The sequence below is a fragment of the Manacus vitellinus genome, unplaced genomic scaffold (assembly GCF_001715985.3).
Source record: "Manacus vitellinus isolate BGI_N305 unplaced genomic scaffold, ASM171598v3 scaffold_2_pilon, whole genome shotgun sequence".
Classification (NCBI taxonomy): domain Eukaryota; kingdom Metazoa; phylum Chordata; class Aves; order Passeriformes; family Pipridae; genus Manacus; species Manacus vitellinus.
The window spans coordinates 45677398-45690806 of NW_021940208.1; the positions used below are offsets into that span (position 1 = coordinate 45677398).

The 13409-nt window shown below is 38.7% G+C and overlaps 1 protein-coding gene across 1 annotated transcript in view; it reads left to right on the forward strand.

Annotated features, from left to right (window-relative positions):
- Positions 1 to 13409, forward strand: part of GPC6 (glypican 6) — a 522514-nt gene that overhangs the window by 455190 nt on the left and 53915 nt on the right. Inside the window, exons 5-6 of the mRNA XM_018070973.1 lie at positions 358 to 488; positions 9265 to 9408. Coding sequence (XP_017926462.1) covers positions 358 to 488; positions 9265 to 9408 — 275 coding nt within the window. The remainder of the gene's footprint in view (positions 1 to 357; positions 489 to 9264; positions 9409 to 13409) is intronic.

The following is a 13409-nucleotide window of genomic DNA, read 5'->3' on the forward strand; positions in this document are numbered from 1 at the left end:
CATCCTGTTTTTTCTTGGGAAGGAGGTTACATAAGTACACTCCAGAGCACTGGTTGCTTCAAGTGATGTGAGGCTGTGTAAAATAATTTTACCCCAAGCTCAATAATGCCATGTCAACTAACATTAAGCTAACTTTCACAGTCTTTATTCCTCTTTTTGTGGTGGCAGCAGTAGAAGAAGATATTTTTGGCAGCTGGGAAGCTGCCCTGCAGGCTTCACAGTCTTGCTGCCACACATCCCCACAGGCTCCTGCTCAGGAGTGCTCAGTACCCACACCTACAGCTGGCAACACTGGTCTGCCTGAGGCACCCAAAGGTACCCCTTCTTTAAGGGAATGGCTGCTTTGTGTTTTAACAGATGCTATGCTTCTGGTAGCGGAGAGATTAGAGGGACCATTCAACATTGAATCAGTCATGGATCCTATTGATGTCAAGATTTCTGAAGCCATCATGAACATGCAAGAGAACAGCATGCAGGTGTCAGCAAAGGTACTGTGTGAGTCGTGCCTTCTCTGTTGTTGAATGCCACAAGCGGGAGGGGAAAACATCTCCACCAATTTTTCTGTCTAGACTATTAAGAAAGATTGTCCAGACCACCAGAAATTGCTTTTCCTTGTTCAATAGTTTACCAGACTGCCTTTGAATTCTTCATCCAGTTAAAAAAGCTCAAACTTTTCAAAAGAAAGTGGAAGGAAGAAAGCTACCATTTATTAAACTTCAAATTAATAGCTATAAGAGATTTAAGGAAAATAGAGAGTGCTGAAAATCAGCAGTAATTCTGTAAGCAATAGCCTGCAGAGTACACCTGGTAACTTCCACTCGTGTCTCATCTGTGATTCTCCATATTAGCTTCCAAACACATTTTGATCTGTCTAGGTCAGAGTGAAGTGCTATGTGTTTGAGGTGAATGCACAAAATGTTCCATTTAACCTCCTTTAATAGCCACTCAGGGGAAATATTACATTGGACAGTCTCTGATTACCAGACCTCAGTTTGATAGAGTTTTGTCTGGATTCTGACACAAAGATAAACAGAGCTAATGATACCAGCTTCCTCCTTTCCATTTTTAATGTGTGTGTGTATACACAGATCACCATCACCTCTGAACCCCTGTTAATAAGATCCTTCAAATTCAGTAGCAGGTGCTGTTGAGCCAATAGCCAACAATTAATGGCTCTCCCTTAATACTCATCAGTGCACTGTTGCTGAAATTCTAAAGTCAACAGTTTGCCACGTTCTCCACATTAGGAGTTTCTATCTTGCATTTAACTCCCAGTAGTCAGTTGGGTGCTGGCCAGATTGCCATCTGAGTCAGTGAATTTCCATTGCATGGAAGGAAGCTGCTGTAGCTGGGAAAAATGTGGGGACAAAAGGCAGGAGGCTGAGGTTAACATTCTTCCTGCCAACCCAAATTAGATGTTTTTTATGGCCCCAGTGCCACAGGTTTTTAAGGGCTTCTTTCAAGATGCTTTTTACTTTCAACCTACATGATGTTTCTTGGATTTTAAAAGCAGACTACATCCTGCGTGATGAGACTTTGTTCTGGCAGCAGTGATCAAGTGATCCCAAATATTTTGGGAATTAAAGGCTAGCTTCAGCAAACTCAGCCCTTACCTAACAAAAAATATTTTCACTGAAAACTCGCTGAAGGCCCAAGTGTATATAATTTTCCTTTTTTCTTGTTTGATTTTCACAGTTTTCCTAGTAGTTGGGAAGCTGCATCCCCTGCCGGAGTCCAATAACATATTGGCCTGAGCTCATCTCACTACTCATTTATAGCAGAGCAGACTGTTTCTCCTGTCCCTCACAAATATTTGCTGTAGAGAGTGATTGCAATGCCATTTGCAATGCAAAAGCTTTTCCTCTAAGAGAAACCTTAGTCAATAATTTTTTAAATATTGCAGAACAGAAAAGAAATTATATCAGCAAAATTTATTGTATTTTATTTTCATAGATAACAAAGCTGTCTATCCTTGAGGGACCTTTGTGTATTTCTGTGTCTCCTGAAATATGATTTCCTTGATCTTCTTGGTTATATCAATCTTTATTCAGGTCACATGAAAATGCTTTTTTCTTTAAAAAAATGTATAAGAAGGCAGAGGCTTTGGGCTTAGTGCTGTGCTCTTCTTTGCCATGTCAGATCCGTAGAGATGATAAACGAGTAGACTTCGAATCAGTCCTCTGTTGTCTAATTTTTCCCCCTATACATACTGACCACTTAGAACTTCAGTGAAAATGACAGATACCTTGCCAGATGTAATGGGGTGCATGGAATGCAATTGCAGACCTAATGTGGGAGAAAAGCCATGCTTGTCAATTATTCTGAGATGCTGCTCAGAAAGCTTCAGGCAGGGTGTTGAAATCATGTTATTTTCTCTTTCTTCAAACAATTTTGTATCTTGTATTTGAGTATACCTACTGAAAAAAGTGGTGACTAGGAATCACAGCTATTTTTCCACAAGTCAGTCAGTGCCTTTTTACAGTGGGAAAATGGCAACACACTAATAATATTATGCCTGCAACACCCACATACACATAGATTATTTTTCACCACTGACATGTAGCCTTTTCTGCCTAAAAATCTGGTTGATGTCTGAGAGAAGGCTCTGTGCTGAAAAAGCAGAATTTTGGACCACACTGTATAATGTTGTTTCTCTTTTAAAAAGAGTAGAAAAAATGAAAACAAAAAGTTTCTTCCTCAAGGAGTTCTACTACTACATCCCCTTTGTGAGCCAAAGACCCAGAATTCATTTAATCCAAAATCCATATGCTCCTGTTTCAAATATTTATATAAAATTGCCCTATTCCAAAAGTCATTAACATTAACTTGCACTATCAATTTGTCTTTGTATTACAAAATTATATTTTGTATTATAACAGCTGCAATTATATATTGAAGTCTATTTGAGAAAAATAGATTTTTTTATATAATACAGTGACTGTACATTACTGTCCATATGAGGCACAATTAAGTGAGCAACGTACACTTTCCAACATATTAAGTGCATATAAATAAGTAACAATGCATACTCTCATGTGAATGAAGTCTTCAATTTTAGACATCAGCAGAAAAATACAGCATAAACTTTCTAAGTCTCCATTTTTATGGTTTGGCCCTCAGTTCTTCACTTGATGTAGTACTGAAGGTCTTATCCAATATCTTTTCCCTATAAATATGCACCTTCTGTTCAGCACTATTTTTCTGAGAAATAGTCTTCATGGTTACAGTTATACTAATAAATAAAAGGGGGAAAAGGACCATGGTTGATCTTGGGGCCAAAGCGTCACAGCCTGATTCATTTCTGTACTGCTGAGAGCTACCTCTGGAGCTGTTTCATTCTGCCAAAAGCAAGTTGGAGCAGTCCAAGAAATAGCCAACAAGTTAATAATTAATCAGTGCAGACAGTCAAGGCTTATGGCTTGAGTTCGCTCCTTGTCTTTCATTTCCTTAGAAGATAAAAACCCTCTGTCTTCCACTTTTGATGGTGCACATCAATACTGAGACAGAGAATTATAGAGATGCCACATGTACCTCTTCCATTTTTGTACTTCCAACCAAGGACATACAGACTCAGCCACATCCCAGTATCTGTCACTGCATAAAATGGAGCATCTCTGTTCCTAGGCCAGTAACTTTTCTTGTTTCTGTCATGATTGTGGTTGATTTTTCTAGCACAGTTCACATTAACCAGGTACTAGTATTATGTTAAGATCCAATTCATCCTGAGGCTGCAATCTTTCTGTCTTCCTAATATTTGTCTGCAATTTATATTCAGCACTGGTGGTCTAGAAAGTCTGATTCCAGAGCTCTAAGCTTCATGGCTGCTCACCTTGCACATCTGTCATGTCCCTAAATGACAGCCACACAAGGTCCTTATTTTGCCTCAGGGAAAGTCCCATTCCTGACAACTGTGATAACTGGAGATACTTGTCAAAAAAGGATCAATGGTCTAGAAAGTCAGACCTCAAGGCCCAAGGCCCAAGGCAAGAGAAATCTATGTGCTCTGAATCAGATCGAAGCTTCCCTTCTCCAAAAAAAGACAAGGACTTAAGATCATCAAAAGCAGCTTCCATAGATTCATCATCTAACAACTGCAGCCATTCTTAGAGAGCACCTTCTGCAAACAAAACCACACAGAGTGCAAAACAATTAGACTGGGCTGCCTGAGATGCCTCCCAAGACATCAATACCTTTTAGCAGGCTGTGTGATCTGGATCTACCCAGGCTACAGTGGTGTTCCCTGAAGGTTGCCTGTGGCAGAAGTCAGGGTGCAATAGATTTACCTTGGATTTTTTCTTGTAATGTCTGAGACAGGATATCTTCTTTATTGAAACCTTTTTGTTATTCGCCAGTGACACCTTTTTGGTATTTGAACAATATAGTGACAAACTCAGCACTCAGCAACATGTTGATTATTTCTCAGGCAAAATTTTTACATTTTGTATATTGTTTCCCATGGCTCAGCTCATATCCAAGACCTGGTCATAGCATACATTTACCTTATTCTCACCCTCATTCTCCCTGAGGTAACTCAGGTAGTCGTGTTAAGAGACTCATAACATATAAATGCTCATTTCAATCCTGGTCAAAACAAGCATGTTTTGAGGGCCTTCACAATTTTCCTGTAAGGCTATCAGTACCATTATCTTTCATTCCTGCTTCAACTCAAAAGGTAAATGCTACATCTGCTCCCTTTTAACATGAATGACATCTGCAGAGATTGCTCATTCACGAGAAGTGGAGGAAAACTCAAAAAACAGCAGAAAAGATGTAATAACATCCTTTTTTTTTTTTTCAAAATGGAGGAAATTCCTGATCTGTTTGCATCAGCATAATCATGTCTTCATTGCTACACAAAACACAACATACTGGACTATTTTTTGCATTTAAAATACTTTGGTTCTATACGTTTGACTGCAATAAGAGTCATTTGGCTGCCATGACAAGATTTTTCCACTTTCATAAAGTCTATCCCATAGCTGAGTTTCCCTTAGTAAGTCTTAAATCTGCTTTTATCTGAGCTGATGGATGTGCCATTTTAACCTATAAATATATGTTCCTTCTTAGCAATTACTTCAGCTAAATGGATGAATGAGTTCCATGACATAGCAGACTACCTATGCATTATTTATAAGGAGGAAATCTTCACAGAACTACATCCAAGGTTCTTCTTAAAATAGTCCACGAGTTTCATATTAAGAAAACCTCTTCATTTATCTGTGTTCTTTCCAGAGCTCTGTACAGGAAAAATAAAACGGCATTTCAGGTAAAAAATCAATGCTATTCTATCTGAAGATGAGTCAATGGAGCAGAGTCATACAGAGACACTGAATTGGAAACACTGAGCACTGGCACATGGCTAAATAACAGTATGACTCAAGGCTTCATAGAGATCAAACCATATCCTCTGCAAAAATTAAAAACTTCAAGTTCTCCTGGGAAAAGGACTCTTTTTTTTACAGTATCTACATCCTAGTCCTGAAGTAGATACCTCCATTTAGTCAGCTCAGTAGATGTTATTCTTCACTGGCTCTATTGACTTGCTCTCACTGCTTGGTTCATATCCCTGACCATAGAGATCTGGTCCATTTGAGCTTTAACTGCAGTTCAGTGGGGAATGGCTTTGTGTTAAGACGAATTACTATAGATGCTGACAAGAAAGAAACTCAAGGAAGTTTTGACCTCCACTGCCTAAAATTGAAGCTCAGATGTATAACTTAAATGTAAACACATGTACACACCTAAATTCAGGTTTCTTCATTTCAAATGGAATCCACTCCCTAAATTCAGATAAAACAAACCACACCAATTATATATAAAATGCAATTTTTTAAAGAGAGTGGATTTAAGTTACCAATTCACAACATATGTAATCAAACACATAAATATTTTTCCAGAAATTGCTCAGTATCTCTGAATAGCATGGTGAAGAAAGTACTTCATGTGTTTCTGAAGAAGCATTTGTTAATATCCGTCATCAGCTTTACAGTTTCTGTTCTGTCAGTTAATATCAGGATGCAAATTTAAAAGTGTCTCTTGCACTCAAAATTTAGTTACTGAATATTGTATTCTTACTGCATTTCTGCCAGGTCATTTAAAAAGTAAGTTATTTCTTCTTCTGTGATGTAAAAATTACTATCTAGTTTGCATCTCTGTTATTGTCTGACTGTACGTAACTTTGTTCATATAAACCCACTTGCTACAACTATTTGGATGAAGCTAAATGCCACAAAGTCTATTTTGGGTTTTTTACAGTATGTCATAAGAAAGATGAAATATAAATTATGGAGGCTTACAGTTGCAGCACATGGTCATACAAGTAGCCTAACAGTCACACACTGGAAAATTTAAGAAGTGCCCTCACTTTCCCCCGAGAATCTAGTTGCATGTTTTGGATAATTGTCCCTTTGTAAGCAAATTCCTGACTGCTTAGTTGAGTCAATGGGACTTCATAGATATCTAAACAAACAATTATGTTTTCAGCATATCACTTATCTTGAGTCAGAAAAAATGTAAGTAAACTTTTGTAAGTGTAATTCATGCCCTCAACATATATCTTTGGCCCTTTAAATTGTACAGTATCCTACACAATCCTGTATAAATCCTGAATCTTGTAATCCTATAATCTTCGTTGAATTTCTTCAGAGAGGAAAAATAAGGTTCTTTCCTGGTGAAAAAATGGTCAGAATTTTGCAAGCTAGAATCACCTTTCTTTGTTGATTAAGTTAATGTATTGTCCAATAGTCCTCATGACTAGGGAGGCTAGAAAATCTTAAGACAGATATTTGCAAACCAGAACAAATGGTATTCCACTCATAAATTAAAAATCCCAATGGCCATACAACAGCTGACTTGCTGGACTTTGAGCAAAAACAGATCTGATGGTTTGACACATATTTAGTATGAATCAGATTTTTTTCAGCAAATTTTGAATCATTTGGGGCCATTAAATTAACATCAGGAAACCTAACTGAAAGCCAATTGTAATTTATCCTGAAACAAACAAAAGTCACACCATCCATGGCTACTTCAGGACAGAACCACTCAAGGCAGAAAATATAAAAGTCTGAAAGTGAAACATGAGTCTTTTTAATCAAGCTCACAACGTAACTTGTGAGCTTGTTGTCTTATTTGCCACTGTAGTGGGTTGACCATGGCTGGATGCCAGGTAGCCATCAAAGCCACTCTATTACTCCCCTCTGCATCTGGAGAGGGGAGAGAAAATATAATGAAAGGTTCATGGGCTGAGATAAAGACAGGGAGAGATCCCTGACCGATTACCATCATGGGCAGAACAGACTCAGCTTAGAGATATTAATTGAATTTATTACTAACAAAATCAGAGCAGGATAATGAGAAGTAAAATAAATCTTAAAAACACCTTTCCCCTCCCCCCCCTTCCCAGCTCTACCTACTCCACCCCCAGCAGCTCAGGGAGATGGGGAATGGGTATTACAATCAGTTCATCACACATCGTTCCTGCCCCTGCTCAAGGAGAGGAGTCCTTCCACTGCTCTAGCATGGGGTCCCTCCCACGGGAGACAGTCCTCCACGAACTTCTCCATGTGAGTTTGTCCCACAGTCAACAGTTCTCCACAAACTGCTCCAATATGGGTCACTCTTCCATGGGGTGCAGTCCTTCAGGCACAAGCTGCTTTAACAGGGGTCCCTCAAAGGGCCACAAGACATACAAGGAAACCTGCTCCAGTGTGGGCTCCTCTCTCCACAGGTTCACAGATCCCTGCCAGGACCCTGCTCCAGCACAAGCTTCCCATGGGTCACAGCCCTCTCTTGGGCATCCACCTGCTCCAGCATGGGACTCCTCCATGGGCTGCAGGTGGGTCTCTGCACCCCCATTGTCCTCCATGGGCTGCAGGGGCACAGCTGCCTCACCATGGTCTGCACCACGGGCTGCAGGGCCTCAGCTCTGGTGCCTGGAGCACCTCCTGCCCCTCCTTCTGCACTGACCTTGGTGTCTGCATAATTGTTACTCTCACATATTCTCACTCTGCTCTTCTCTGGCCCCAATTACATCCATCCAATAACTTTTTTTCTCTTCTTAAATGTGTTATCACAGAGGTGTTTCTATCACTCCTGATTGGTTTGGCCTTGGACAGCAGCAGGCTGGAGCTACATGGCATTTTCCCTGCCAGACATGGGGGAAGCTTCTGGCAGCTTCTCAGAGAAGACCTCTCATAGCTCCCCAATATCAAAACATGGCCACTCAAACCCAACACAGCCATAGAAAAAGAAGTAATTTGGTCCTACAATCAAAACACATCATCTGTACAGTTTTCACCTCCATAAAGCTCATCCAGGCAGTCTGTGCCTGGCATTAGGGTTTTGTAAAATATATCTTACAAGAAATTCTGACATTTAATTTTTTTTTTCTTCTGAATAAAGGCAAAATGCTGAAACAGCCAAAATACAATGGTCACAAAAAAAAGAAAGATGATTGTAGAACTGAAAAAATCAGTATGAAGGCATCCTAGGATCCTACTTCATAAGAGCACTTGAAAATTTTAACTCTGTGGATATTCTACCTCTTTTCTGATACGTAGCTCGTATGACAATGCCTCTGGGAAATATATTTGATATCCAGTAGTCAAAAGTGTCCTCTGTATACTTTAGGACCCATCAGATACATAACACTGAAACTTTTTTCCAAATGAAAGCATATAAAAAATTTCATAACCCTGAACTTATTATTTTTTATACCTAGAAAACAAACACACTAGCAGAAAATAATTACCACTATTGCTCACTCAGTGTGCCTCACCCCTCTTCTACAGAGAGATTGGTAGGGAATAAGGGAGTTGTCCAGTTATAAGACTATTCCATCACTGACCTTTTCTCTAAGACTACAAATAAGATTGCAAGGTAGGAAGAGCTGTAGGGATTATGAATGACCTCTGATTCTGGGTAAATACCACATTTTAACAAAACTGAAAACAGTTATCAACTAAGTCCTGCCACGAAGAACATCCTTTTGCTCATTTCTCCTCCTGGAAAGACAGCAATTAAGATGTTGTCCTAAATCAAGGGGATTTTAAGGTCCCTATGTGTTTTTATACCTTCACCAATTAATTAATAAGGCTTAATTATTTAAACGGAGTTTTAATGCAGGCTAAACACTCAATTCACTATTATAAAAATGTCAATCAAATCTGGTTAAAATATACAAAAGGAAGAATAAAGAAGCTACAAAATACCAGCTTTCTTTTTTTTTTATGATTTTCATATAACCAACAATGTCTTTTTCAGATTTTCCAAGGATGTGGCCAACCTAAACCAGCACCTGCTCTGAGATCTTCCCGTTCTGTCCCTGAAAACTTCAATACCCGGTTTAGACCATATAACCCAGAGGAGCGACCTACAACTGCTGCTGGCACAAGTTTGGATAGGCTGGTAAAACAAAATATATTCCATTTTCAAATTAGTAGAAAAGGCTTAATAATATACTAGAAGGTTGCAATCTCCTAATTTAATAATTTCATAATTGCTATTGTTTCTTTGCCAGCTGTTCCAGCATTCAGTAAATCTTTTTTCCCCATTGGAAATGGTATAGAATTGCATTGTAGGAGAATAATATGACTCTGTTTTTATGTATTAGAAATGTTAGAAGAGGAAAAGCTCTTTCCTGGAGGCCAAAAAACACATAAGCCATGGCAGGTACCTTGCAGTATAAATTCTCTTTTAAAAATTATCTACAGCAATATTTTAAATTGTTTATTTTATATTAAAAACAAGTTGTTATATATTGAGGCCATTTTTATCACTTAGTTCTTGAACTAGTACACTTGCAAAGGCACATTAATTTGTTTCACTTTTTTACTTAATTATAAAATAAACACTGCTTTATTTCCATCCATCTCAACAATTGACTTTTATCAACTAAAACTGCAGTGCTCCTTAATTTTGCTTTACTTATTCAATCATTTTGGAAAAAAATACTTTATTATAAGATTATTTTCTTTACTACTAGTCATTGGATTGACATTTAAGACTTCAATATTCCTGCTATTTGTACATCTATAGATTGATAGAAGGCTAATTACTATAGCTGTTAATATCGTCACAGGACTCCTCTCTAGGTGAAACCAATGAGCAAAATCAAAGAGTTTTAAAGCTCCTGAATTAAAACACACTGTATTGCATGTCCTCAGCTTATTGCTGCACACTTGCACAGCACTGTTCTCCCTTGCTGAATAGAGGAGCACTCAGGTCTATAGCAAGAGTAAGGGGAAAGGAGAGTTCATGTGGAAACAGGTATGGGTATATGGTGACCTGCACTCCTGGTGGCTGCCAGGCAGCTGCTGACTGCACTAGGGCACCAAAATTTCTTGCTGTCTGATCATGAGCCTAAATTGTCTAAAGATTTCTCCAATATGCTGCTTAAATCATTGAGCAGGAACCCAAATATACTAATTCAGATGAGGATCTGGGTATCTTCTGGACACCACCATTCATCAAATTCATTTGATGATCACAGTAGTCTTTCACAGTGCCAATCTTTCCAACCACTTCTATATATTCTGTATCCTGTCTACTCTATTCTGTCAATCTTCATGACAATTCAACAGGAAAGTAACATGGCATTTCTAGTCAAGGCATGGGATTACCCAGCAGCAAAAAGCAGCATTTGTTAGTTCTCTGCTCTTCTGGAAACAGTATAGCCTGGTTATCCTAAATGGTGAAGCAGAAAAGATGCTTACCTCCATTGCAAACTCAGTGCTTTCTACCACAGCAGGTTCATAGCCCAGTGTAAAATCTCAGGCTAAAAATCTGACTGGCAATGCTCAATCCATATTTGATGGGCTCTCAATTTCAGAGAACCTTCAGAGTCCTTCTGTGTTGCTCATAGCAGAGTCCTGCATCTTAATCTAGAATTAGCCAAGGTGAAGTGAAAAGTCACCAAAGCCTTTAGGTTTCAGTCATGCTCTGTCAAAGCTAAAGGTTGCAAACAGCTGAAATGGGACAGAGAGTATATAAAGGCTGATAGTACAGTTCAATTTGAATTACTATGATGTAAGAACAGTTGGAGCATTTTTGCAATGAAAGAGGCAGGTTTAAGCGACATGAGATATTGACACAAGAATACTTCTAAGCACATTAATATTCTTTTTAAACTACAAGCTTCCAAAATACTGAACAGCATCCTGAATAAAACAGCCAGCCTTTAAAGACTGTAGCTAATGGAAGATAATTCAGTGAAAGATAATTGTGAATGCAGATAAACTTTATAACTCCTGATAATTTCTAGATTTTGAAAAGGGGACTTATCTCTGTATGATTTAATTTGTTTTGTTCATGCATTATTTCAGACAAAAAACCAAAGAGTTTAGTATTGCTGCTATTACTTTTTAATATGTTCAAACAAATTTCCTCTTTGCTGTTCTTGCTGACAGTATTTAATTTAATAACTATTTATGGTCTGTTAGTGATGAGTCTTGGTTTCAAATATATCTTCAAATGGCAGTGATGAATGTGTTGTCTCCTTCTGGGCTGAGACCAACAATCCCTCAATTCAGAGATGGCCACTGACCTCATCTGGAGCTGGGAAAGGCTGTTTATGTGGATTAAAGCAGAAGGCCTTATTTCAAGCTGTAACCCCTTAGCACCACTTGGGAAAGGTCACTGCCTGCATCTCACACTTTCTTGGGAAATTTTATCCAGAAGGATATAAATGCTACACTCCTGCCTCACGGAAACACCACTTAACTTGTCTGCACTAGAACCTTAGCATTTCATGTGCTGAATCATTCCCTGAATGACATATCTCTCTTCATTAACTATAGCCAGAGCTTGGAGGACCAGCTTCATTTAGGTCCTCCTAACCCTTGCATGGCTAACAGGACATAAGAAGAACCCCACTCACAGCAGTTTCCCTGTCTACCCACTGATCATTTTCTATCACTCACTTAATATAAATATACTGCAATATTGGTATTTTGATGGTACAGTTAAAAATCCTTTTGATTATTACAGATATAAGAAACAAGTCTTTTCTTGCAAGTCAGCTGACTGTTCAGTGTTATGTTAATGCTTTTAGAAGTCTGTTCTGGAGTTTGTATTCATAAAACACTGTCAGACAACTTAACTCTAAACTGTCACTGCAAAGTCCAAACACGAAGTTACATAAACCTCAAAAGAAGTGACAAACAATTCTGCTTTTATCTGTCTTTGACAGGAGAAGAAACCAAGTTTAGAAAATACTTCCTCTGCATCCCAATCTTATACAAAAATGTAGCACATCTAAACCAATTTTTTTTTCTCCTGTTCATAGCCCCATTTCCAAGCTTAATTCAGTTGAGCATATTTTATCAGGTATGTTGCACAAAGCAACCCTGATAAGAAGCCTGCACTGAAATCACCCAGTACTGAACCCACCTGAGAAAGTGTTCCTTTATCCTTGCCTGAATTATGTGATTAATCCAGCTCTTCTGTTCCAAAATGAGGGAAAGTGGTTTCCCTGTGTTATTGTCATAGCTGTAACAAGTAAGGCTTAACAAATAAGAAGTAGATCACAATAAATCATAAGAAATATGCCAAAAAATTAAATATAACCCAAAAGCTGTGGTATATGTGGTTTCAAAAGCATCAGATGTATTCAGGAAGTTATGTAGAGCTTGAGAGACTTATTGAAGCATGGATGTAAAGCATCATCTGAAACATCTCAGGGTATCTGAAACATGGGACCAGCAGATATGGCACAAAGAACTAGAAGAGACCAGTATACTTCTGGAGCAGCAGTGGAGAGCTGGCTAGAATACACTACAGCAACTCAAACGATTCAAGTTACTTATGCTAAGGCATTTCAATTATATCTTCACAGTACTGGGCCTAAAAGTCAGGCTCTCTCTGAAGTCAATGTAGAAAGACATACATTTTTTGGGAGTGATTCACCCCACTGTCACAGACACTTCTCTCAGACTGGGAAAAGACTGGGTAAAAAAAAGGCTTGATTGCGATACCCACATGTAGATATGTAAGACTGAGATGCCTTGGAGTTTATACGATCTCTAACTGAGCTGATAGATAGGACAGTAATTTGGGTTGCTTATACCCTTCTGAACTGGGCAGCTGAAGTCTGGATAGAACACCCTAGAGGATGTCCACTATGTGGCATCCGAGTGGGAAAACAGAACTGAGCCCCACCCGTTCTCCACATGTTCCACTGGGTGAAATTCAGCTACATGAACATAGTCACCCAATGCTCTTTGAGATGCCATGGTCTTTAAGACATCCAAAGGTGAAACTGAAGTCACAGGAGACCTGGCTGAAAGTAAGATGGAATATCTCAGAGCTACTAAATCCGCTTGCTTTGCCTATATTTAGATAACTGTATTCCACCCTATTTCTCTAGTGACTGTAACAGAAGCAAAAATGAGGACTTTTCTGATTCAGTA